At 44.0% G+C, this 23,394-nt stretch overlaps 1 protein-coding gene across 1 annotated transcript in view; it reads left to right on the forward strand.

The window, feature by feature from the left end:
• The window catches only part of GMDS (GDP-mannose 4,6-dehydratase), a 380,668-nt gene extending 360,535 nt beyond the window's left edge, over positions 1 to 20,133 (forward strand). The window contains exons 10-11 of the mRNA XM_015854488.2: positions 19,404 to 19,472; positions 19,792 to 20,133. Of these exons, the coding sequence (XP_015709974.1) occupies positions 19,404 to 19,472; positions 19,792 to 19,854 (132 nt within the window). The 3' untranslated portion in view covers positions 19,855 to 20,133. The remainder of the gene's footprint in view (positions 1 to 19,403; positions 19,473 to 19,791) is intronic.
• The last annotated feature ends 3,261 nt before the right edge of the window (positions 20,134 to 23,394 follow it).

Genomic DNA, 23,394 nt, shown 5'->3' on the forward strand with positions numbered 1-23,394 from the left:
ACACAAGTTCAGAAGCTTGGACCCCATCAGTCTGGGCAGAAGGAAGATTATAGATGCAGGTTGCACAGTCATGGAATCACAGAAGGTTAGAAGGGACCTTCAAGATCATCTAGTCCAACCGTCCTCCCATTACCATAGCTACAGCAAACTACTAAACCATATCTCATAGCTCCTCATCCAGACTCCTCTTGAACACTGCCAGGGATGGAGACTCCACCATCTCCCTGGGCAGCCATTCCAACACCTGACCACTCTCTGGAAGAAAAGTTCCTTCTTATGTCTAGTCTAAACCTCTTCTGGTAAAATCCAAACCTCTTCTGGTCCTTTGCTGCCATTTGGAGGAAGAGTAAGATTCAGGGTGAGGGGCAGATCAGACCACCATAACCACAGTAGAAAATGTCTGGATATAAAATAAGACTTCAGGATCTGTTCTCATGGTACATTAAGAAGGTAGGAACGTTATAAGATCTGTTAAATCCAAGCTGGCAAAATATGTTCCATTACAACTCCCATACCCCAGGTTGGTCCACTCATAATTTTCTGAAACAGTTATTTACACTAAAATTTTCCATGCTTGGTCTTTTTCCAAAGGTAAATGTCATCGTCAGGTTTTAGCAGAAACCCTGCTGCCGGTGCAGGGAACAGGTATCTTTATAAGTCATCTGAATTTTATTATGGAGTCAAAAAGGGAAAAAAAAAAAAAAAAAAAGAAAAAAAAAGAAGGCCAAAGTCTGGTGCTTGGAATGAACAAAAGCTTTCACTAGTATTGAGCACAACTGAACTTTTCCAAGGCAATGTGAAATATATATTGCTTCTGTTCCATTTGGTTAAGGTCAAGAATGAACAAATTCAATGCCTGGGTTGGTTAGAGAATTACTCGTTCTCCACGCAGAACTGTTTTGAAGCTTGAGCTATGGTTCAGTGTTTCTGGTTTCATCATGTGATGGATCAACCCCACAATTTAGGAGCAACCTGAATAGTCCAGAGACTTTGCAAGATCTCCTGGCACAGTTATGCAAGAGTGGTGGGTTATTTTGTTTTGTTTTGTTTAATGGGGTTGTAACATGGCCAAGCAAAGAGGCAGACTACACACCAGTAAGCGTGTTTTTGAATTGTAGCGCTCCATTGAGATCACAATGATCTTCAAAAGAGCAGATCTTTGTAAAAATTGCTTTGGATAACATGTCTTTTTGGGGTGTTGAGTTACAACAAAGCTCATATTTCCATTATACAGCCTTAGATAAGTCAGAAACTTGGCCTGAGGTTTGCTCTGCAACTTTCAAATAATAGTTTCAGCTTTTTGTCTGCTTCTAAGAGTACAAGAATTAGAAATGACCTGACAGCAGATACTACATAAAGATAAGAAATTACTGTTGTCATTATACAAAGATGGAAGTTTATGCATTACTACAAATGCTTGTTCTTTTTTTTTTTTTTCTTAGTTCTTACTATTATTAAATTAGTAGTCATGAAGGTCTGTAACATAAGAGGAAATAGAGGACTAAAAGGAAGAATCCGTTTGGCTTAAAAGTAAGAGGCAGGTGTCAGAAAATTAAGTATGTTCTTTATGGTTCAGTCCAAGAAAAATATTCAATAAAGTCATATTGGTAGTGTTATGGTAATCTCCCTGGTAGAAAAATTGGAGGTAATTCTGCTATCATTTCTCATTCTTATTATTGTCTACTATTGCATAAGCAGCAATCCAAAAGTGCCCTGAGTAGGTTCATACCCAAAGAAAACATCAGTATCCTTCTTGAAAGCATTCCAGATGAAACCGGGGTCGTAAAACAAAATGGAAAGTTGACGGTTTTATTGTGATGAACGTTACAATCAAGTAGTTATCTGATGGATCAGCTGCTTTTTATGATCCATGATGAGAAATGTAGCTGTCATATGAGGAATAGATTTCTCATCATAAAACTTACCTCTGTAATTTCAGCACCTGAATAAGTGCTGCCTCAGGTGCTGATTGTGCTAGTAAACACTGTCTGAAGGATGATTTCCCCATCTGTGTTTCTCCTCCTTCCATTCAAATGTGCAGTTTGGCAACAAGTGTTTTTCTGTAGCTCCCTTTCCTTCAGCAGCTGGTGCGATTAGAGATCTTATATGAAACGGCTGCAGTTGGATAGCAGGTGATAGAGGAGTTCACCTGAGGAAAGAGACATCTTTGCAAGGTATGTAGGTCAGCAGTTCTGTAGACATCTGGTAAAGCAATCTGTCATTGAGAAGTTACCTCTCTGGTAGAGCAACGTACTTCAAATCACTGCTGCCACCAGAAGGGGCTTAATTCTTGTGTCGTATTACGTAGGTTTCCAGTGTAATCAGTGAAAGAATAGCTCATAGCTTATGTACATTTCCTTGGTTAGGCCCTTGCATCTGGATAGATGTCTAAAATTACAGCTTTCAAACCCTTACTGCCTTATTTACATATGACACTTTCTTTTTGAGAGAACAGAAGATAAGCATTTGAGGGCATAGATCAAAGCATCAGGTCCCCGGAAGGCTGCATTGGTTTCATTACAATCCATAAGATTTTCTTCTGTATAAACTGCCTTGATGTTAAAAGCAAGGCAATCTCCTCATCTAACATGATGATTGAACCATAGGAACAAATTTTCCTCTTAAATTCATGCTGCGGACCCCCTGTGTTCGAGAGAAGTTATACATTTCAGAGTGCAGACAGACACTGTTACATATTGTCCCTTGTTCACCCCAGTTCCACCGCCCTCCAAAAGTTCTCTGCATCTCTGAATCGCTCCGCCTTTGGCAATTCTGCTGGTGAGGCTCCCAGCTGGGGGTGTGGTTTACTTAAAATGGGTGCTTTTCACCAAAATAATAAATTATCCCTGTACTACTGTCTGAAGAGGATGGATCTGGAGCCAATTTAGTGAGCATAAGTTACAATTGACTTTGGAAGTAATAACTTACACTTGGAGCTTTCTTAGATGTATAGCCAAAGAGCTGTCTGACTGCTTGTGTTTTTACACTTCTTTCAGCTAAATCAGAAATCTAAAAGCAAAACCTAATGCTCTGAGATATCTTGGAGATTTGTGGCCTTCCCAGAAAGACTTTGGGTCCATAAACTAGCCAGAGGGTCTCCACCTTTCATATATTTTCTTCCTCATGTGTGGGAAATTGGTAAACAGTAATTGGAGTTCATTATATCTGAATTAATGAATCTGAGTATAATTTGCCTCAGTCCTGACAAACTGTGCTGGAAAGCTGATTAGTGGAGGGAGCAAATTTAACAGAACACCTACTCCACAGGTGGAACCAATGATTGAAGGATATATTATTAACATGTGGGGAAGGTAGGAAAGCTGTAGGAATACAGAAAGCAAGTATTACGCTGGGCTGGGGAATATGAAGTCAAGGGTGAAGCTTTTAAGTGACCGGGTAGGAAGACAATGATGAAAAGGAAAAAATAGTGTGGTAGAATAAAAATCTGAGAGAACTTTGATGAACTGGAGAAGCTGAGAATATCCAAAAATTCTCAGTCCAGGGAAGAATGAAGCTGCGTATGCATCCAATGTTTCTGTTCATGATAAGAAAGAGAAGTTCAATCCAAAGCCTGATATCAAGAATCTGCTGTTGAGTTTAGTGGTCTTTATGTCAAGCAATGAGAGGACTGAATAAAAGAGGCATTATAAAGAGCAGGAACGATAGCAGTTGCAGATGGTTTACTTCATTCTATTATCAAATTTCTGATTTTAGCCTGTTAGGATGCTACTGGCAATGATGACTAACACTGGAAAACTTGGATATATTTAGCCCACTCAGTGCCTACCTGGCCAGGAGCAGGAGTTTGCATGAGAACATGCAAGTCCCTCCTCACCAGAAATGGAAATCCCAAACCAGAGTATTCTTCTAGGTAGCTTGAGTAGGTTCGTTGAATCACTGGCATGCTTTTAGTACTTTGTTCACCATTTCTGACAGAGAAAGCTAAACACATTCCATTTCACATATAGAAAGTGAAGCTCTTAGATTTGTTGGGGAGAAGAGCTTTATTTCCGGGAGATGCTGAAGTATATATGAAAATACAGAACTTAAGGCACTCATGAGAAAAAAATACCCAACAATAGTAAGAACCACCTCTAAATGTGCTTTTAATATGTGGATTTGAATGTATTAAATTTTATGTATGTTGTTGCATTTATTTCTTTTCTTATGCAGACAGGCGCAAGTCTTCACTACATTGTATTCTCTGTACCTTGTCTAATTCATATGCATGCAAAACAGACCAAGGATAAATGGAGTTGGTTGCATCTTTTTGTTAGATATATGAATAACTATTCAGGATGTAAAGCAGTTGAAAATGATGCCCTTATTACCTAAAATTTGCATGCCTGCTGACATGAAGCATCACATATTTCACACAGATCCTACAAAACAAGAATTGCTGTTGGAAAATGCCCCATTGCTTGTGTAGTTGATTGTTTTTATACGCAATTCCCAGAACTGCATGCTGAGTTCCAGTAACCATGCGCATAAAAACAACTGCAGCAAGTTTTTAAGGATTTTTAATCATATGGCCCAAAACCTCAGTCTTCACTGCTGTGTTGTTTTATGCAGTTTTTTGTAAGATAACCGAGATAAACATGAGATCGGTTGTTGACTGTTCAAGCCAGAGAAGGCATACGTGTACATGTGTGGGGCTACAGAACTGCAGAATTTCTGCTTTAAATATTGAAATTGATAGAGGAAACTGATGTGCCAGAAGAAATATGCTGCAGCCAGTGACAGTGGTTCGAGTAAGCAACAAGCAGCTTCTGAAATTTTGCATTTCCAGTACATGAATCTTAAACTAGCAGTGTCATAGAGAAGAGTGAATCCTTGCCATAAAGCTATTAAAACAGGCTGCAGTAGTTCAGAGAATACTTAATTGGTGCTTCTCTTCTTTGCATATCACTTTTTTTCATCAGCTCTAATACTTTTTTTTCCTCCTCAATAAACTTCTTTGCCTTAAAGGACTTGTGAAGGAAATAATTAAAAAGTACAGAGAGGAAAACTGTCTGAGCAGAAGGGGCAGAAATCCAAGGTGCTTAGGGAAGTGCCTCAAACACTGCTTTGGATTATTAATTTTTTTCTTACTATTATTTTATGATGTTGTTTATGTTTAATTGCTCATGTTTTCCTAACCCGTGTGACAGGCATAATTTGAAGAGCAGTAGTAATGATCAAGCTGTGGAAGTGCCAGCCGCTGCCTACGTGCTCAGGCAAGCATAGAGCAGGCAGTGTCATCTCTTGATTAGATCTGAACTTCTTTTGTATGTTGATGAAAATGATCCTGACTGTTATTATTTAAATATAATTGATGCCAAGAGGCTCTATAGGAAGTCAGAGCTCTCTGTTCACTCCCTATAAGGAATAGTAAGTTTGTGGGACTTCACCACAGTATGTGCTATTAAAATGTTTACTTTAAAAAGATAAAATTAGTTTATTTGGGTCTTTTTACTAGAAGTTGCCAGGCAGCCCATCTATACCAGTGTAATTATTTTTTTAATCAGTGGACAGTGTCAGTTTTAACTTTTCAAATCAAACCACAAGATCAGAGATAATAGTAGTGCCACACAGCATGTGCTAGTATTGTGAATCTCATTTGGAAGCTGTAGTACAATGCTGGATTGGGATTTTCTGGTTACTACACCTTTGGGTTATTTCACGCTTCAATTGTGTGGTACTGTAGTGACACATTGGAGGCCACACTGCTGAACAGATGAGAGACCATCAGAATGTGAAGTCTTTTCAGGTTATTCAAATAACACATGGAGATAAAATTACTAATTTGCAGATATCTTTGGTAATGGTTTGTCAAGGTAGCTGTTGCGATATGTTTGAAGGCTTTTATACTTCTTTTTTTAAAAGTGCATTGAATGGTGCACTCCTAAAGCACTCCTTCCAGTACCTAAGGGAGGCCTACAAACAGGAGGGGGGACAACTCTTTGAAAGGCTAGATAATGGCAGGACAAGAAGAAATGTTTTTTAGTTGAAGGAGGGAAAATTGAGGTTGGATATCAGAGGGAAGTTCTTTACTATGAGAGTGGTAAGGTGCTGGCACAGTTTGCCCAGAGAGGTTGTGGATGCCCCGTCCCTGGAGGTGTTCAAGGCCAGGTTGGATGGGGCCCTGGGCAGGCCAGGTTGGATGGGGCCCTGGGCAGCCCAGTTTGGTATTAGGTATAAAGGTTGGTGACCATGCCTGTGGGGAAGGGGTTGGGGGGGGGAGGAATTGGAGCTTGATGATCCTTGAGGTCCCTTCCAACCCAAGCCATTCTATGATTCTATGAAAGAGCTTTGATGGTCCAGTTTCTTTTGGCATGAAAAGAAAATCAGGGGAAAAGGAAAACATTCTGCTGTTGGCTGTGGCATCAGTGTGCTGCAGAGTCCTTCCATGGAAGTGATATAGTGAATCTCTGTAAGACAGTGAAGTGAAATAAATTTATGTTTGTTCTCTGAAGCCAGCCTATCATGAAAATTGTATTACCTATTACCCTTCTCATTTGTTTTGTTTTCATAAACCAGAGTTCCGGAGTCCCATGATTGCACATAAATCTCAGCTTTTTGACACATTAAGTTTTTGCTCTAATGTAGTATTTGAAGAGAAAGTCTTTGAAAAGAAGAATGTTAAGTTTTTAGAGCATAGGAGACAAGTAAACCAGTAAACTCATGAGTTCTGTTACTCCCAGGTCAGTAATAGGGCCTGGAGGGGAAAGGTGGAGCAAACAATAATCAGATTTTTAGCATTACTAGGGTAAGCATTTTATTTGAGTGAGAGAAGCTACAGAATAAAATCCAGGGAGATAAACAGAAATGAAACTTTAGACAAGCAAGGAACATGAGATTGAATAAGTAACCTACTGTGCCCAGGTGCTGTATGTCCACTCATCCTCAGAGTTGTTTGCTGCTGAGGGTCTGTGTGCTCACCTCAAAACAACAGCAAGGACTTACTTGGGGCAAATCATTTTTGGCCAGATGCACTGTGACTTGCATACTTCAGCTGTTTTGTCTGTAATAAATCACACATGTATCAGAGGGAAGTGGTGGGATACAGCCTGGAGGTTCTTCCCCTCCCTCACAGTCCAAGGTGTTGATCAAGTCCCCAAATCTTCATACTTCTCAGTTTTTTTAGATGGAGGTGGAAATGTGTTCTTGCCATTGTAATGTCAGTACTGTTGCTTGATTTTATAAGATTTGCATTTTGCTTCTCTGCAGGTTCTCCAGTCATTGTAGTGCTGCTGTGGAACAGCTTTATTTTGTCTTAATGGCATTATGTCTGCTTGAAGTCTTGCTGAGGTTACAAGTGAAATAGTTGCCAAGATATTTATCTAGCTTTCTTCAGCTGATGGTTAGATTCTCAATAAGTACATGACAATTCTGTCATTTGTGGCTTTATGTGTTCACATATATTGCCTGCTAGGTTGGATTGCCTCAAACAAAGTGAACCAAACCACAAGGTTTATCTTTGACCTGCACTGGGAAAGAGCTGTGAGCTGCAGATGGATTCTAACAGGATAATCAATGAGGCGATACTTGACTTTGATAGATTTTCAGAGAAAAGACTGCCATTTTTGTGCTTGTGCAGTGTAAAAAGGACCCTTACCTGATGTCCCTGTGCTGCCGAAGTGTGAATGAAAAATAGGATTTCTTGTCTGAGGAACAGCTCTTTCTTTCGTATTGAAACTTGGCAGAAGACATACTGTGTGAATGGTCTCACGAGACACCTTCCTTGTAAGAAAGTGATGGATGAGGCATCTCACATTTTATACATAATACTGGTGAAAGCACTGGACTGTTCTGAGCTCATGCCTATTACTGTATGCGTCTGAGTAGTTTGCTTGTTCTTCAGCTGTGGAACTAAAGGAGGTTTGGCAGGTAGGGCAGGACCACTAGAAAATGCTAACTTTATCCCTTCTACAATGCTTATTCATATTTGATTGCTGCAGGGTGAAATAATGAAGAATTTTTTGGTAACTGATCAAAAATTCCTTTCTTGTTTAATTGAAGGTGTTTAAGCTTAGAAGGTCATTGAGAGGACAGATTTAAAGAAGTGTTATTTGCATTTGGTGATGCCTTGGAAAGAAACAGAGCATATTATGCATGCTTTTAAAGTATATACGATAAATGCGCTGCCAAATCTGTGGAATTTTATAGGCAACTACTGTGAACATCAATAGCAATAAATGAGTCTGGTTTTACCCCTACAGAAACTGGCACTGTAAGCTTTAGGAGATCTTTGTGCCTTTTAAAGCTTATTTCAACAAAGTTTCAGCCCTGTCAGCAAACTTTTGCTGTGTTAGTGGTACTTTAAATTGTCTTCCAAACCCTGCAACATTCTGCACTGTATTCAGAACTGGAGCAAAAAGAAAGCTGGCACTCGTGTGTGCTGAAGAACCACTGAAAAAGGGACAAGTTGGTAAGGATACATAGAGAACACCTGGAAAAATAATGGAAAAACATTTGATGGAGAAGAGCACTATAGCAGAAATGAGGAGGGCAAAATCTCACTGGGAGGCGATGCATTTTGAGGGTAGATGAGAAATGATGAAGGAACGCCAGGTTTAAGAGAGTGTTTGTGAGGAAGAGGAGAATGATGCTCAAAAGAGAAACAGGAGCTTAAATGCAAGAAAACCTGGAAGACGCCCCAGATTAGGAAAGAAAATGTCTAAAAGGGGAAAAATGACATTTTATAGAAAAACAAATGAGCCAAAAATGGGAAAGAATGAAACAACAAAGAAGGTGAGAGAAATTAAATTGACAAGAAAAGGGAAGGACAAAAGAGAACAAAATACTTGGCTTATCTTTCAAAGAAAGGGAAAAAAATCTTTATTGATTTCTTGGAAGATTTTACAATAGATTGGATGTTTGTTCTGAGAGACAGTGAAAGGTAGAATAGGAAAAAATGTGGTTTTTTTTCCAGGCTTTCCTGTGCAGGAAATCTAATAGGAAGTTATTTTTATTAACCAAGATGAGAGAACACGCAACAGCAAGCTACCAAGAATGTTGTGGAAAATCCAGTTATTTTTCCAGTCGAACAAGATAAACCTGTGGCCATTGACCAGTAAGAGCCTAAGGCTCAAATTATTAAGCACCAAGATCAGTGAGCTGAACAGCTATTGGAGTCTGCGTGTCTTCAGATACTTAGCAATCTACTTCCATCACAGGCAAGAAACATCCTGAACACCACATAGCTCATATTTGTAGCCATTCATTAATCACCTTCTTTCTGTTTTGTCTATCTAATCAACATGAAAAGTAGACTTGTTTGATTTAATTTGCAAATGTGAGACCAGTTAATTTTATGGAGATATATCACTTGATGGAGTTGAGCAGTATTTTTCCAACATGGCAGTCAGATTTCACTGGCCACTATATAGGGGAGACAGAAGTGCGAATGCATTGTGTAGACAAGGAAGTGTCTTTGGCAGAGTGTTTTGGGATTGATGGTTGGGGTGATACTAAATGTCTCAGGAAGGCTTTGTTGTGTTCAGGTTTCAAGTTCCAAGTGAATGTCATGGAGCCCTGCTCCATGGGGCACCATTTCTTCGCACAGCAATGTGATAGCAACCCTCCACTAGTCTTGGTGACAAAATTGTGCACCCCAACTGTCTTTTGTCCTGACTGGAAATGGCAGTATGCACAACATCTAACACAGATAGCCAAAAGCTTCAGATGCTTTGCTGGGAAAATGAAGTGGGCATGCTTCACCGTTCATTCTGAGTGACACTTCTTGAGGTTTCATAAAAGAAAAGAGGAAGGGAAATAAGTCTACCTTTCTACCAGATTTGTGCTTCTGAACTTCTAGAGTCTGCAGTGGCTTGTAGAGCATCCTTTCAAAAGCTGTAAGATACCGTGGCAGTGTTCAGCCCACACCCCGACATATTTGCAAGAGACTGTGAGACAGGGCAGTGGGGAGCACAATGCCTGTGTTTGCAGCAATAGCATGTTTTTAATCTGTAAAGGAAATATTCAGCTGCCTACTTTGCTCGGACTTAGCAGTGGCCAGTGTTTTATCTTGGGAATCTAGGTTGAATAGACATGCAGCATAGAAATACATTTGTTTACAGACAGGAAATGCATAAGCCTTTTAATGGATAAAGCATGAGTTTGAAGCATTAAATGAGACCTGTTTTGTTGTGCGCCAGTACCTGCAAAGGGTTATTCTTTGTAGTGTCCTACTTGGACTCAAACACTAAAGCTTTCATCAAAGTAAATCTGATTATTTTGCACATGGTTTTCCTGAAAGGATGTTATGATTTTCTAGATGTTTGGTGGCTGGTGATAAATTAGGCTTTTATGATGTCATGTGAAAGGCCACTGCTTGGACTTCCTTCTCCATCAAGTGCGCTGAAGAATACATTTGGGACATACTTAGATTCAGAAATGATCCTACCTTGTTTTATATTAACCCTTTTGCAGTTCATTGTTTGCTTTATAACTGGAAGGGGTTAGCAAGGATATCATCACTTTCACAGACAGGAGCCCCATGGTATCATGTCTTTTTCCACGGGTAACAAAGCCTCAGCTCATGAGCTCCCTTTAAACCTTTCACAGCTTAAATTCTTCCCATATATTGCATCTTCAAAAGGGTTTTTGAATCTGATGGGGGTTCTAGTGAGAAATTGGAATGTGGTGAGTGGTGGGGGGAAGGTGATGTGCCCCATAAATTAGGTCAGGTTTATGACCATGCAGAGGGAGGCTGTTTCTGGAACAAGAGCCAGCAGTATGCTGCTGTTTTACCAAGAGAGGTGACAGCTCCCTTCTTCACCCTGCTTAGTCCAAGGGAGAGAATATTTACAACAGCAGGTTTTCCATCAATGAGAAATGACGATCTGTGCTCCGTGCTAACTCTTTCGTACTTGTTAATCTGTAGTGGGGAAGAAGACAGGAAGAGGGAGGTATCCATCTTTTTGCTGTCCTTTTCACCCATAGTCTTACGATAGGTTTCAGAGTGGCAGAGGTTCATACATCACTATAAACATGCCAGGAAGGGAGCGTCATCTCTCCTGTCAACCCTGATTCACAGAGCAGTGAAATGAGCACTGAACACAGGTCAAATAAAGCAATTGCAGATCATAGGTGGGCTGGAGTTTTCCAGTGACATACTTTTTAGATGAAAAATGACCTTTCGAGGAAATTAATATTTTTATTAGGAAAAAAAAAATAAAATAACAGCACACCCTTCCAACTTTCTTAATAATGTAACTTTTATGTTAAAAGACCTTGACTTTCTCAGAGATACAAATATTCTTAAGGGTAGTGAAATAACCAGTGCATCCTCTACAAGAAGGAGAAAATCACACTCTGCAGTAGTGATATCCTGCTGATCACTAAACTGCTGCTTAACGCTCTAAGGTTACATAGATAAATATCTATAGGTAGAACACGTGCTCATTGTCCTACCATTTATTGGTCTGTTGCTTATCTTTTGGTGTTTGTCTGGCAATGAAAATTAAACCTACAGACATATCCAACAAAATTTGTTATAAATGAAGTGGCTTTTCAGGGGAAGCAGAGAATAAATTAAGTAGCCTAGCAGCACGGATTTGTGGCGTTATCTGTCTTCCTGTTCATCTCGACATATCAGCCAGTGAAGACAGCTAGCCCTGGGGGCCATATTCCACTTCCAGTCAAAAATGCAGCTATTACTGTACAATAAACCCTGCTGAAATCAAACAGCTTTACAGAGTGATTTCCCAATGTTTCCAATAATACAAAAAGTAAGGAGTGATGAGAAAAACAATTGGAGCTGATGAACAAAACTGTGAGAGTTGCATTCGGCAATTCCAAAGAATATCTTGTGTTGGCTTAAATAACAAGAATTGTGCATAGCAATAAACATGTGTGATGAAGGAATGATTGGTTTACTCTTTCTCCCAGAAGTGTTGTTGGAGTTGAGAACAGGCCTCAGGGAAGCAAAAGTCACCACACCACACTGTAACCATGAGCAAAAGCCTTCCCAAGTGCAGAAGTGGCAGGGAAAAGAGAGGAAATCTTCTTCTTCCATATGCTGCAGCTGATCTCTACCCTCATAGGTCTTGTTTTGGTGATGTGAAGGTCATGCACTGCAATTCTCACTGCAATCTGGCCAGGCAGCTTGAAGAAATGTATTGGCGTACAACCACTGCTCTGCCTATTCACCAACAAGTTTCTGTAGACTAGGAGCCACTGTATTATCTGAAAGACCATCCTGCAGAGCCATGAGCTCTGAGGTTACAGCTTCGCTTCCATCCACACTGGGAACACCTTCCAGGTCTTCCCAGGAATCCGGGATTGCCTTGGGGCGGATCAGGAGGAATGTAAGCAGGGAGGGAGCTTTGCTGTAGACAGCAGTGGGGTTTTCCCTGCTTCTGGGAGCACACTTCCAGCCTGCCCCATGGCTGGTCCTGGAAAGCAGCTGTAGCAAGGCATGCCGTGGGGTGCTTCACTCCTGATTCAAGGCGAGTTAGATCCATTACTGCCTTGTGGGGAATATCAGGATGTAATTTGGGAGGAATTTTATCTGACTCAAGGGACGGCACTGGCTGAGATGTCTTCTTATGCTTTGCTTGGCAATTCAATAGATCTGAGGAGCGCTCAGCTCTGTTCAGGGGTTTGTCCATGCAGCTGCGCACTGACACAAGGCCAGCACATGCTCTCCCCATGCTGCCTGCCATGCCAGCATGCTGCAGCCCTGCTGCTACCAAAGCCACCTGACCACAAGGCTGCCATGGCTCCAGGCCCAGCTGGGCTATATGTGCTGTGTTATTGGTGCCGGCGGGTCGGGCAGAGCTGTGCTGATGGAGCCAAGCGAGGCGTCGCTGCCTGCCGCCGCTTGGCCCCACTGATGGACGGTGCTGCCGAACTCTGACTTCCTGAGCAGGCCAGACGGGTTGCTGTTTTCTTCTTGTCTCTTATCACCCCTGTCATTGCAGGAGAGGCCTGGCCTCACTGCAGTTCATGCTGATAGGCAGCGGTGAAGTGGAAAAGGCGCGGGAGGGAGGGGAGGAAGGGGATGTAGGGAGGAGGAGGAGGAGGAGGAGGAGGAGGAGGAGGGAGGCGATCTCCATTGCTGTTATTATTGCCCTAATGTTTATTGCTGTGCCACGCTCACTTGCCTTAACCCTTTGGAAACTGGTGACACTAAAGATTATCAAACAGATAAAGTAAAACCTCTGCTCTAACACCTGTGGATAAGCAGGGATGGTGCCCAAGTTGTACAGACAGCGTGGCTGCGGTGGCCCCTTGTGCTGGGTTGTATGCCCTGGAGGTGCCCAGTGCCTGCAGCCTGCGAGGGCCCTCAGAAGCGCAGGTGCCCAGCGCCTCACAGTGTCAGCATGGCCCTCTGGTTTTTCTCTCCCTCCCCTCCTTTTCCCCTTGCCATGGAGTTATTAAAACTGGAGCTTTTGTGAGCAGGGAGGGGATTTGCACATGAAAACATGAGCCGGGGGGGGGGGGAGCTTGTCTCTTATTTTAAGTGATATTTTGTTATATGTGAGTTTCAACCTATCGCTTGCTTTTTGCCTTTTGCCTTTTCCTGCGGTTCTTTGCAAACAATGCTGTCTTTCTGCTAAAGACTGCTGACCCAAGAGTGGAAAGCAGTCTGTTCATGCTGCATTAAAACAAATTTAGATCAGGAACCAAATTCACTGGCATTCCTCTATTCCCTCGGTACCCTGGCTGCTCCACAACTTTGCTTTTCTAAGAACAGAGGAAAGAAAAAGTGAAAACGGAGCGACACATTACGGCTCCTCTGAAATTCCTGAAGATGTTTACTGTGTTGTCACTAGCCCTGGGCATTGCTCATGGACATGCTTTCTTTCCACTCTCCTCGTATTTATTGTGGTGATAGGAGCCTCTTGCTTTATAATTACAAGGTTTTTGTTTTTTTTTCCCGTTACTATAGATATTATACCAAACAGTGCCCTTTACAGACATGGAGCCAGAACTCTCTGTACTTGCAGAGCAGGGCCAAGAGGCCAGCAGGCGCAGTGCTTGTGTCTGGGACTCCTTCGGGGTGCTGGTGAGAGCTCAGCTCAGCTGGGCATTGGGTCTTGCACCAGCAGAATGCACGTTTACAGGCTCTGCAGCTCCTGTCCAGTGAAGTCTGTCTGCTTTTCCTAACAGTGTACTGGGAACAGCACAACTGAAGTCACAGCAACTGCTTTCTGTCTTTGCATCTATGTTGCGACACGCACAACATCCCAGGGCCTGGTGGCAAGCAGAGGACAGGAGATGTGAGTTGCAGTGGCAGAACTGCGTGGTGAGCTGCACATGCAGCCCCTTGTCTTCTGCAAGCACTGTAGCAAGGCTGTTCCTCTCCAGCAGCAAAAGGAATGACCTGCAGCAGAGACCCAAGAGTACAGTGCAGCAATGCTGTTACTGAGACATGCTCAATAAAACTTGCTGTGGGGGGAAAAAAAAAAAAAAAAAGATACAAAAACAGCATGAAAAGAGGCATGCATGGTTTCATAAAATGAAATTTGCATGACTGAGATAAAAAATGCAAAGCTGTAAGCTAATGTTGCTGGCTTCAGTAGTTGTTTATTAATTTTTCTTCTAGTGGGATGAGTTAAAGGAAGGGTCTGAAGTAGGGGACCAGGAAAGTAAAAGACAAGCAGGGTTTGCTGGAGACATTTGCCTCTATACTCTTGAAATCCTTCTTGATGAAACTCCTTGAGGAGCAGTGCAAGACTAAACACGTAAGCCAGAGCCTGTGCTGAGCTGGGTCTGCACTCCGTACTTGTGGGAGCTCTGCTGTAACAAATCATCTTCCAAGCAGCCTTGCTGATTGTGAACCTAACCCTGGCCACTTTTCAGATGCAGTAAAACTGTTGTGTGCTTAGATCAAGTCTGTTTATTTTTAGAGGTAAAGCCTTGTCTCTGCCGCAGCGAATGGAGCTGGGCATGATTCCATCGCAGGTGTTTTACTGAGGACTCGGTCTGCGTTTTATTCTGCTGTAGCAGCGAGCAAAAGCTGGCTCTCAATGCTGGCTTAAGCGAAGGAACATTTTAAAGGCAATCAGCTGAGCTGTAGCAATTAAGGAAACCTTGGATTTCTTTCAGGCCACACTATCTCCTTTTTCTCACATTGTCTTGAAGCTTTACATTTTCAGCTGAGGCTAATTGAATGAGACAGTGATGCACTGCACACTGAAACCAGATCAATCACTGCGTGAGTCAAAATAGAAGCAGTGATGACACCCAGAACAAGAGCTTGGGAAATGCGATCTTTACATCAGAATATTCTACATTTTTGTCTCATGGCTTTAAAACCTAATTTTAAAATGCCTTGGTGCATTGCATAACAAATTTCTCCCTGCTTATCTGACTGTATTGGTGTGCGTGCATTTGGACAACGAAACTGAATCATAAAATCAGATTTAGTAATAACGGGGTATATTCTACGCTATGTCCAATGTACAGAGGACATAAGAGGTACATACAGAGGTAAAAGAGAAAAAATCACACTGGATGAGCTCGGTATTTTCTGCAGGAGACGTATATGTGACAGTGAGATGGATATAAAGGTGGAGGAGAGTTTCCTGTCATATTCAGTACTGCTGTCTTTTCCACCCTCCTTCACTTAAATATTTACTTGGATGCTGTTTCCAAATCTTAGACAGCTTCCAGGCAAAACTTGTTGTAAGTGTTCACTACGCTAACTATATTTGCATGGAAAATAAGGGAATGTTCCTTCCAAAATGATTAACTAAGAGCAAAGACTTAGTCTTATGTTTGTGACCCGAGTACCGTAAGAACAACAGAAAGCCTTAATCGGTGTTTTCAGGTTTGCAAACTCTCAGCTCAGTATCTAAATCCCTTGTGAAGTCAGAGGGCTTTGTTTTCCTGTCAGTACATAAAGTTCAGCGTTGCAGACAAAGCTCTCCTGCAGGGGCACAAAGCACTGAGTGCTGTCATTCCATCATTTCCAAACCACACGGGGATACCGGCAGCCTGCATTCAGCAGCGGCACCCAAAAACATCCACAGCTTCTCCAGTGGCAGCTCACCTCTTCCTTCTTGGTTGTCTCAACTGTTGGCACCTCCAGAAAATGGAGCCCCAACACAGAAGAACCTACATACTTTATGGATCAGTGTGTTAGAGGGATATATATATATATTTATTTTATTTTATTGGAAGCCTGACAAATTCATCTCTGGTTTCAGTGAAAGAACTGAGATAATATAAACAAGCAGTCACTCTGTTCCAAGAGGAGCTTTTTGTAATATTCTTATTTTATTGTAATTACCTTATTGTTTTCATATTATGAGCTACTTGTAGAAAAATACAGGAAACACGACTGCGATACAATCCTTTAATCAGGAATAGCTTTGTTCCAGTCTTCATTTCCATTCGGTGTTGAAACCTCGCTTAACAAGAACACAATCAGACCTTGAATGTAGATGTAATACAACATTAATACTGTGGTATCACATAGCATTTTATCTCTGGACATGAGAACTTCTGTAAGAGAACCTTTTAAAAGTGCATAGGGGTTATTTTGTCCACAAGGCTGTTTTCAAGTAAATCTTACTACGAAGTAGTGCTTCTCAGAAGTACAAGACTTCTTCAAGAGAGCCACTTAAAAATCTTTTAACCTGAATCAGCTGGGGAATTTGAATTATCATATATATTAAATCTTCTCTTTTCTCTCTCTCTTTTTTTTTCCCTTTTGCTCACAGATTATGCCATCATTGTTAAAGCATGGGAGCTTTTTAAGGAAAAAAAACAAACATTTTTTTAACATGTATGTTTACTTAATACACTGGTTATTCATCTCATCTCAATGTATAATCCAGTGCTGCAAATCACTTTATTACTGCTTTCAAATCTCCCCTCGCACACACCTTATTTTGACCTATTCAGCAGCCGAATGTTTGTGTTTTTTGTCTTAAAGACTGAAATTAAGGTGTTTTTTTTTTTTAAGCTGAACTGTTTTAAGAAAAAGCATTTGTCCAAGAAAGCTAAAAGACTGCTCCCAAGCTGCTCAAAAGCAGAATGCAGCCACATGCAGCAAGCAACAGCAATTTGTTTGCTTGTTCTTGGTCCATTTCTTAGCTGGGAAAGCAAGGTCCTTGATAGGTTCAAATTCAAATGATATTTTTTTTGCCACAAAGATCATGGATGTGAAATTATTGCTTAAGAAGCATTTCCAAAAATGAAAACAAGTTTTATGTTACAGCTTTTACGACTTAAAACAGGGCAGTATTAAGAACGCAACTTCTAGCTTGTGGCTCGAATTAGAACTGAATAAAAGGCAGTTGTTTTCATTATGGAATTATTATTTTAAGAAGGATTTCCTTGTTTGCAGGCACATACACACACACACACACGTATTAATGTGAACTAAGCCGAACCCCAGATAAAAGGCATCCCTCTGTGAGTGCGTTAGGGCCCGATCCAAATTTTATCAGAGTTAATGGGAGCCTTTCTCATTTCAAACCAGATTTTGCAATCCATATTCACACGACCCTCTGGGGGATCCCTCAAGCTGACATGGTTTTACATGACTTGGCCCCAAAGGTCTGCAGCAGTTTCTGACAACCCAGTGCAGGGCTGCAGTAGGAAATCGTTTAGTCTAATTTAAGGAAATCACTGCATTTTTATTTTCATATCATTTTGTTCCTATGCATCCATTTACTCTTTTCTGAAGGCACACTGGAATGCTTTCAGCATAAAGCCTGAAGTATTACAAATGCTGCCTGGAACAGCCTCAGCAGACGTGTTTGTTCCACATCCCCTTCTGCAATATTTCCTTTGGTGGATTTCCTCTGCTGCTGGAAGCGAGCTGTCTAGCTTTCTGCAACACAATTATGGAGAAGAATTTCCTACATTTTACTGCACAGGATGAGGTGATTTTGGAAGTTATCACAATCTGAACCCCACGTGCACAAAAGATAGCAGCAGCAGGGTAAAAAAAACCATGTGCCCGACAGCGCCAGTGCATCCATCATAGAATCACTGAATGACCTGGGTTGAAAAGGACCACAATGATCATGTAGTTTCAGCCCCCCTGCTATGTGCAGGGTTGCCAACCACCAGACCAGGCTGCCCAGAGCCACATCCAGCCTGGCCTTGAATGCCTCCAGGGATGGGGCATCCACAACCTCCTTGGGCAACCTGTTCCAGTGCATCACTACCCTCTGATTTCCTCCTAAATCAACCTCAATGCATCCATCAGCCCCAGTGTGCCCATCAACCCCAATGTGTCCATAAGCCCCAATGCATCCATCAGCCCCAGTGTGTCCATCAGCTCCAACAACATACCCATCAGCCCCAATGTTCCCATTAGCCCTGCCAATGGGCACAGTGTAGAGAAGGAGAAACCCAGCCCAGGTGTAGGGCAGAGCCCTGCCATTCTGCCAGCATCAAGTGGTGGCACCTCAAGTCAAGGGCAATGGCAGCATTTCTCCTCAGCTTTGTAGTTATGTACTAAAGTTTGTTTTGTTTCTCCCTAAATACGTACGGATATAGTTTGGTCTTTACTACAGAGAAACTAAACTTGCATGGAGAGATGACACTTTATTATAAACCATTGCATACTACTGCAAGTTGCAAAAGCCAACTGGGTATTACAGGAAGATGCAGTCAGTCCCTTAGTCGTTCATTTAGAGATGCAGTCACGGGAGGTTTTTCCTTGTTTAATGTTATTAGTTTTGATGACCGGTTGTGGGATTGTTTTGGTGTGGTAGCACTTACAAGAGCACTTTAACAGTGAGGTGAATATGAACAAAGCCTTGTTTTCTGTAACGGTTTTGAGATCATTTATTTTCATTTACGAGGTGTTTGGACTTTTCTTTCCATGGGGATGCTGGAAATTCTTAAGAAAAAAAAGATGCAGGCAATTCCAAAGCTGGCTGTTTACTACTGCTGTGTGTGGTTACCCATATTCACAACAGTCTTTCAGCATCATCTGTCTGTGATCACATTTTTATTTGAAAGAGAACAGTTGTCATGTTTGCTCTGTGATTTACATTATTTAAACAAGCAGGGGGGAAAGGAATTTGAAGCAGCTCATTCAATAGCATGACTAAGATGTATGACAACTTATTATAAAGCGTTCACCATTATAAGGCAGTAAGGCACACACAAAAACAAAGAATAACTCTTTTGCTCTGAAATAGCCTGGTGAAAGGATGCTGCCTCCTGGTGATTTATAGGCATATGAGCTTCCACAACAATTACATCTTCAATATTTTGCCCTCAGAAGGCAGCCAGGTCTGAGAGCCGTGCTCAGCCTGCAGAGATGTGTACCTCACTCAATGCCCACTGACCACTGGGCGTTGCTTCCAAGGGTTCCCCCAAGTTTCCTTCCTCAGACAAGCTGTGGCTGGAGGGCTTTGACCTGCAGCAGCACAGAGCCCAGCACCAGTGCTGTGCAGTGGGGAGAGGGAGCCATTCTCACAGTGATTTTCTCTTCTCCACAGGATTTCCTTCAAGGGGACTGTACCAAAGCCAGGCAAAAGCTGAACTGGAAGCCCAGAGTCACGTTTGATGTGAGTAGGGGGTTTTGTGCCTACCAAGAGTTCATGTCCCATAGGAGCCACCTGGGGTGGGGGGCTTGGCATGGTCAATGACCACCCTGGGCTGTTGTTGCTTGCATGGCAGCAGCCACATCAGCAGTATGTGTGACTGTTCACCCACCCTGGGAAAGGAGTGTGTGCTCATGGAGGGAACCAAGGGAGGTCACAAATAGGGGAATTCACAGGCAAGCACTGGAGGAGCCGTGCTTCCTCCCCATCCCACAGTGGGCCAGGGGCTGCTGGGTTCATCCCTGACTCCGGGGCCCTCACCTGCCTTTCTCCTTCTTCACAGGAGCTGGTGAGGGAGATGGTGGATGCCGACGTGGAGCTCATGAGGAGCAACCCCAACGCCTGAGCCCGGCAGGACCCAGCCAAGGCACAGCTACACGGGGGCCATGCTGGGGGCCACCCCCGGCCCTGGTGCCTCAATGCTAGCAGCCTACATGTACAAGGCCGGTTTTGTCCCTCCTCCATTCCCCCAGTGCCTCAGGCCCCACACATTGGGGGCAGGCCTGCTCCTCCACACGGGCCACCTCTGGTGCCTGCTGCACTACTGTACCTAGAGGAGCCATTGGCCAGCGAGCCCATCGACTTACTTTTTAATTAAAACTTCTCTTTCTATTACCTAATGCGACCTCCAGCGCATTTTTAGTACTTTCTCCCATCTGAATACCAGCACCCCCCCCCCAGCAATGGCAGCAGCACAGCCCCTGTTCTCTGTGTGCCCTCCAGCCCCTGCTCCACCGCTTCCCCCTGCCTTCCTTTTCTAAGCACTCCTTGTTTTCCCTTCCTGCAGCTTCCCTCCACCCCAGCAACCCATTTCCAGCACTTGAACTCTGTAAAAATTCAGATAACTCGATCTAACTTGCAGTGAAATCGCCTTTTGACCATGCCAAATTAATTCCTAATTGCTGGAATCGCTTTCAGATCAAGCACAGGGGGTTTGCACGCACGCTTCAGATCTTCATTGCAGGGTGTGAGGGGTCACAGAGAACCTTTTAGTCCTTCCCAGCCCCTCCTTCCTGAAGTACCTTCCAGCCCTGCGGGTTTGGGTGCTCTTTTCCCTCTTCCCCCCCCCCCCCCCCCCTCAGAATCATCTCGTTCCCCACCCACCTTCTTCCTGTGTACTGTGATTAAACCTCAAACTGGAGCTTGAACCGTCTCAAAAGATGGCTTAAGAAATAAAAATAATAATAATAAAAATTAAAAATAAAATAAAAAGAAGCATTTTAAAAAGAAAAAAAAAAAAAAAAGCAACTTCAAGGTGAGTAAATATTTTTGCACTCTCCATGCCAAGGTGCCCGGGTTATCCAGAGGTCACCGAGCCCATCCATTTCCCGTTGGTTTGGGATCTTCCACCACTGATCGCAGCCATCGCTTCAGCTGGGTGCCCCATACACAAGCAGGGCCGTCCTGCAGCCAACCAGAGGGGAGCTCTCATGGGGGAGTTGTGTTTGGTGCTGGATGGGGCACCATCTTGCAGTAAAACGGGGGGGGTATTATGGGGGCTGCAGAGAGAAAGGGCTCTTTGTACACCCTGGCGGCTGCCAGAGATGCGGTGGAAAACATGTAGGGTGCTTTGGGGCATGGGGAAAGGGAACTACTGCTGCACAGCCCATTGGGGCCACTTCATGCAGGTGAGCAGAGTGTGAGCCCAGGGTTGTGGGGCTGCGGGAGTGAAGGGAGAGAAAGAGGGAGGGGTGGGAGCTGCCCTGCTCCGCTCACCCTGAGCCACGGCCTCTGTGCAAAGGGCTGTTGCTGGCATATCTCTATAGCACATGTAATAATTAATAACAATCATCATTTAAAGGAGAAAAAAGAAGAAGAAGGGGGAGAAAAAACGGAAAAAGATAACCCTAAAGCACTTTCCTGACGACGTATTTCTGGGAACTATTTTAGCATACAGTGGTATGGGATGTTCGCAGTAACATCGGCTTGCAGCCCTCGTGTGTGTCATCAGCGCTCCTCTGCCCTCGGTGCTCTCTGCTCGCCCCAACCGCGCTGTGTTAAGAGCCAGGCGGTGCTGTTACAGCCTTTGTGTTGGGGGCAAGGGGGAGCGGCAGGCGAAACGGGTCCTAAACCAAAGGCTCCCTCAGGGCGACTTACAGTTCTTCCTCCAGCCGCGCTCTTTTGCAGTGACCACGGGATCGCGTTTTAAAACAAAGCAAAACGAAGTAAAATAAAACAAAAATCAAATCAAATCAAACGATGAAAAATAAAACCCAAACGCTCGGTGATATAAGCAGACGATCCTTCTGTACGGAACTCACGCCCCGCTCACAGACCCACGTTCAGTGCCCACGTCTGGCTCAGCGCAGCCCCATTCCCCCCGTTCTCCCGCACACCGTCGCTCCTACCGCGCCGTCGGGTGCACCGCGGCCCCGAACCGAGCCGGACTGAGGGAGCGCTGGATCAACGCAAAACCGTGCAAACAAAAAAGGCTTTCTTCTCGTTTTTCCTCTTCCCCCCCCCCTCCCCAACCCCCTTTTCTTCTTTCCATTTCTCCCCCTCACCCCCTTTTTTTTTGTTTCCTTTCTTTCACTTGTTTTCTTTTTTTTAATTTCTTTTGCTTTTATCTTTTTTTTTTTTTTTTTTTTTTTTTTCCCTTTTTTTTTGAGGAAGGTTGGGAAATCACCCTCCCGAAACCCTTTCCCCGGAGCCACCCGCGGGTGCCCGATCCAGCAGGCGGCGGCCCCACACGACTCCGACCCCCCTTCCATTCCCAAAGGGGGCTCCTTCCCCGCAGCCCCCGGCCCCGTCCTCAGCGAGACAAAGCGCCGGGGTGTTCCCCGGGGTCGCGAAGCGAAGCCGCCAGCTCCATCGCGAGGGTGACACCCTCCTCCCTTCCCATCCCTCCCCTCGGGGCAGGGGGTCGCGGTTTGTGGGGCGGGGGCCGCTCTTCCCCCCGTGCCCCCCCATCGAGTTGCCGGTGCTCCGCCGCCCGCAGACACAACAAACGCGGCCCGGAGCGCTGAGGCCGGCAGAGCTCCAACGTTTTGACGGGTGGAAGAAAAACATCAACAGATTCCTCGCAACGATCCGGTGCTGGGGGCGAGGGGGGGGCTGCGGGCGGGGGAGAGGTCGGTGCGTGGCGGCGGGCGCTAATTGCGACCTTTGCTTTGTTAATGAGCCCGCTCCGATCCCCCTTACCCCCTCCGTCCCGAGCTACGCCGGCACTGCCCGAACAGCGCTCTGCTCCGGACGGCACCGTCAGCGCTGTTACTTTATCGTTCGGTGGGAAACTTCTCCTTTTTTTCCTTATTTTAGATATTTATTAACAATAATGATAAACTCGAAGTTTGAACACTCGGAAAACAAACTACAGGAACAGAGAGGGGCAACGCTATGGCGCTTCTCTACCCCGAGCCCTTCTTCTCCGAGGCTGTGCCGAGCCGACCTCGGTATCCATCGATTGATGAATATATAATATCATATCGTACATAAATATCCCGAGTGTCATCATTTGTTCTTTCTTTTCTTTTCTTTTTTTTTTTTTTTCTTTTTCTTTCCCGACTGGAGGAAATTCGGCTATTTTCAGAGCTAATGATTCTAAACGTGTCGGTTTTCCTGCCATCTCCCCAGCGGCGGAGGCGAAAGGAGGAGGGGGGGGGGATTCCAGTTGGGCGCTCGTTGTTGGCGGTGTCACTCCGCTGCGCTCAGCCCCGACCCCCGGCGCAGGTAGGGGCGCTCCCGGGCGGCCCCACGCACCGCTCCGCTCTGCCCACCCAGAGCGCTCCGAGCTGCGCTGATGGAGGGGGCAGAAAACTGCCGGCCGCCACGTTCCCACGCAGTCCGCGGGCCGCCCGCCGGGGCCGCCTTTCCTCCCCTTCCCCACGCTTTCTAATATCTCTTATTTTTGCCGCACGCGCTTATCGAGCGAGGTTACAAGCCTAGC

This window comes from Coturnix japonica, chromosome 2, assembly GCF_001577835.2.
Source record: "Coturnix japonica isolate 7356 chromosome 2, Coturnix japonica 2.1, whole genome shotgun sequence".
Classification (NCBI taxonomy): Eukaryota; Metazoa; Chordata; class Aves; order Galliformes; family Phasianidae; genus Coturnix; species Coturnix japonica.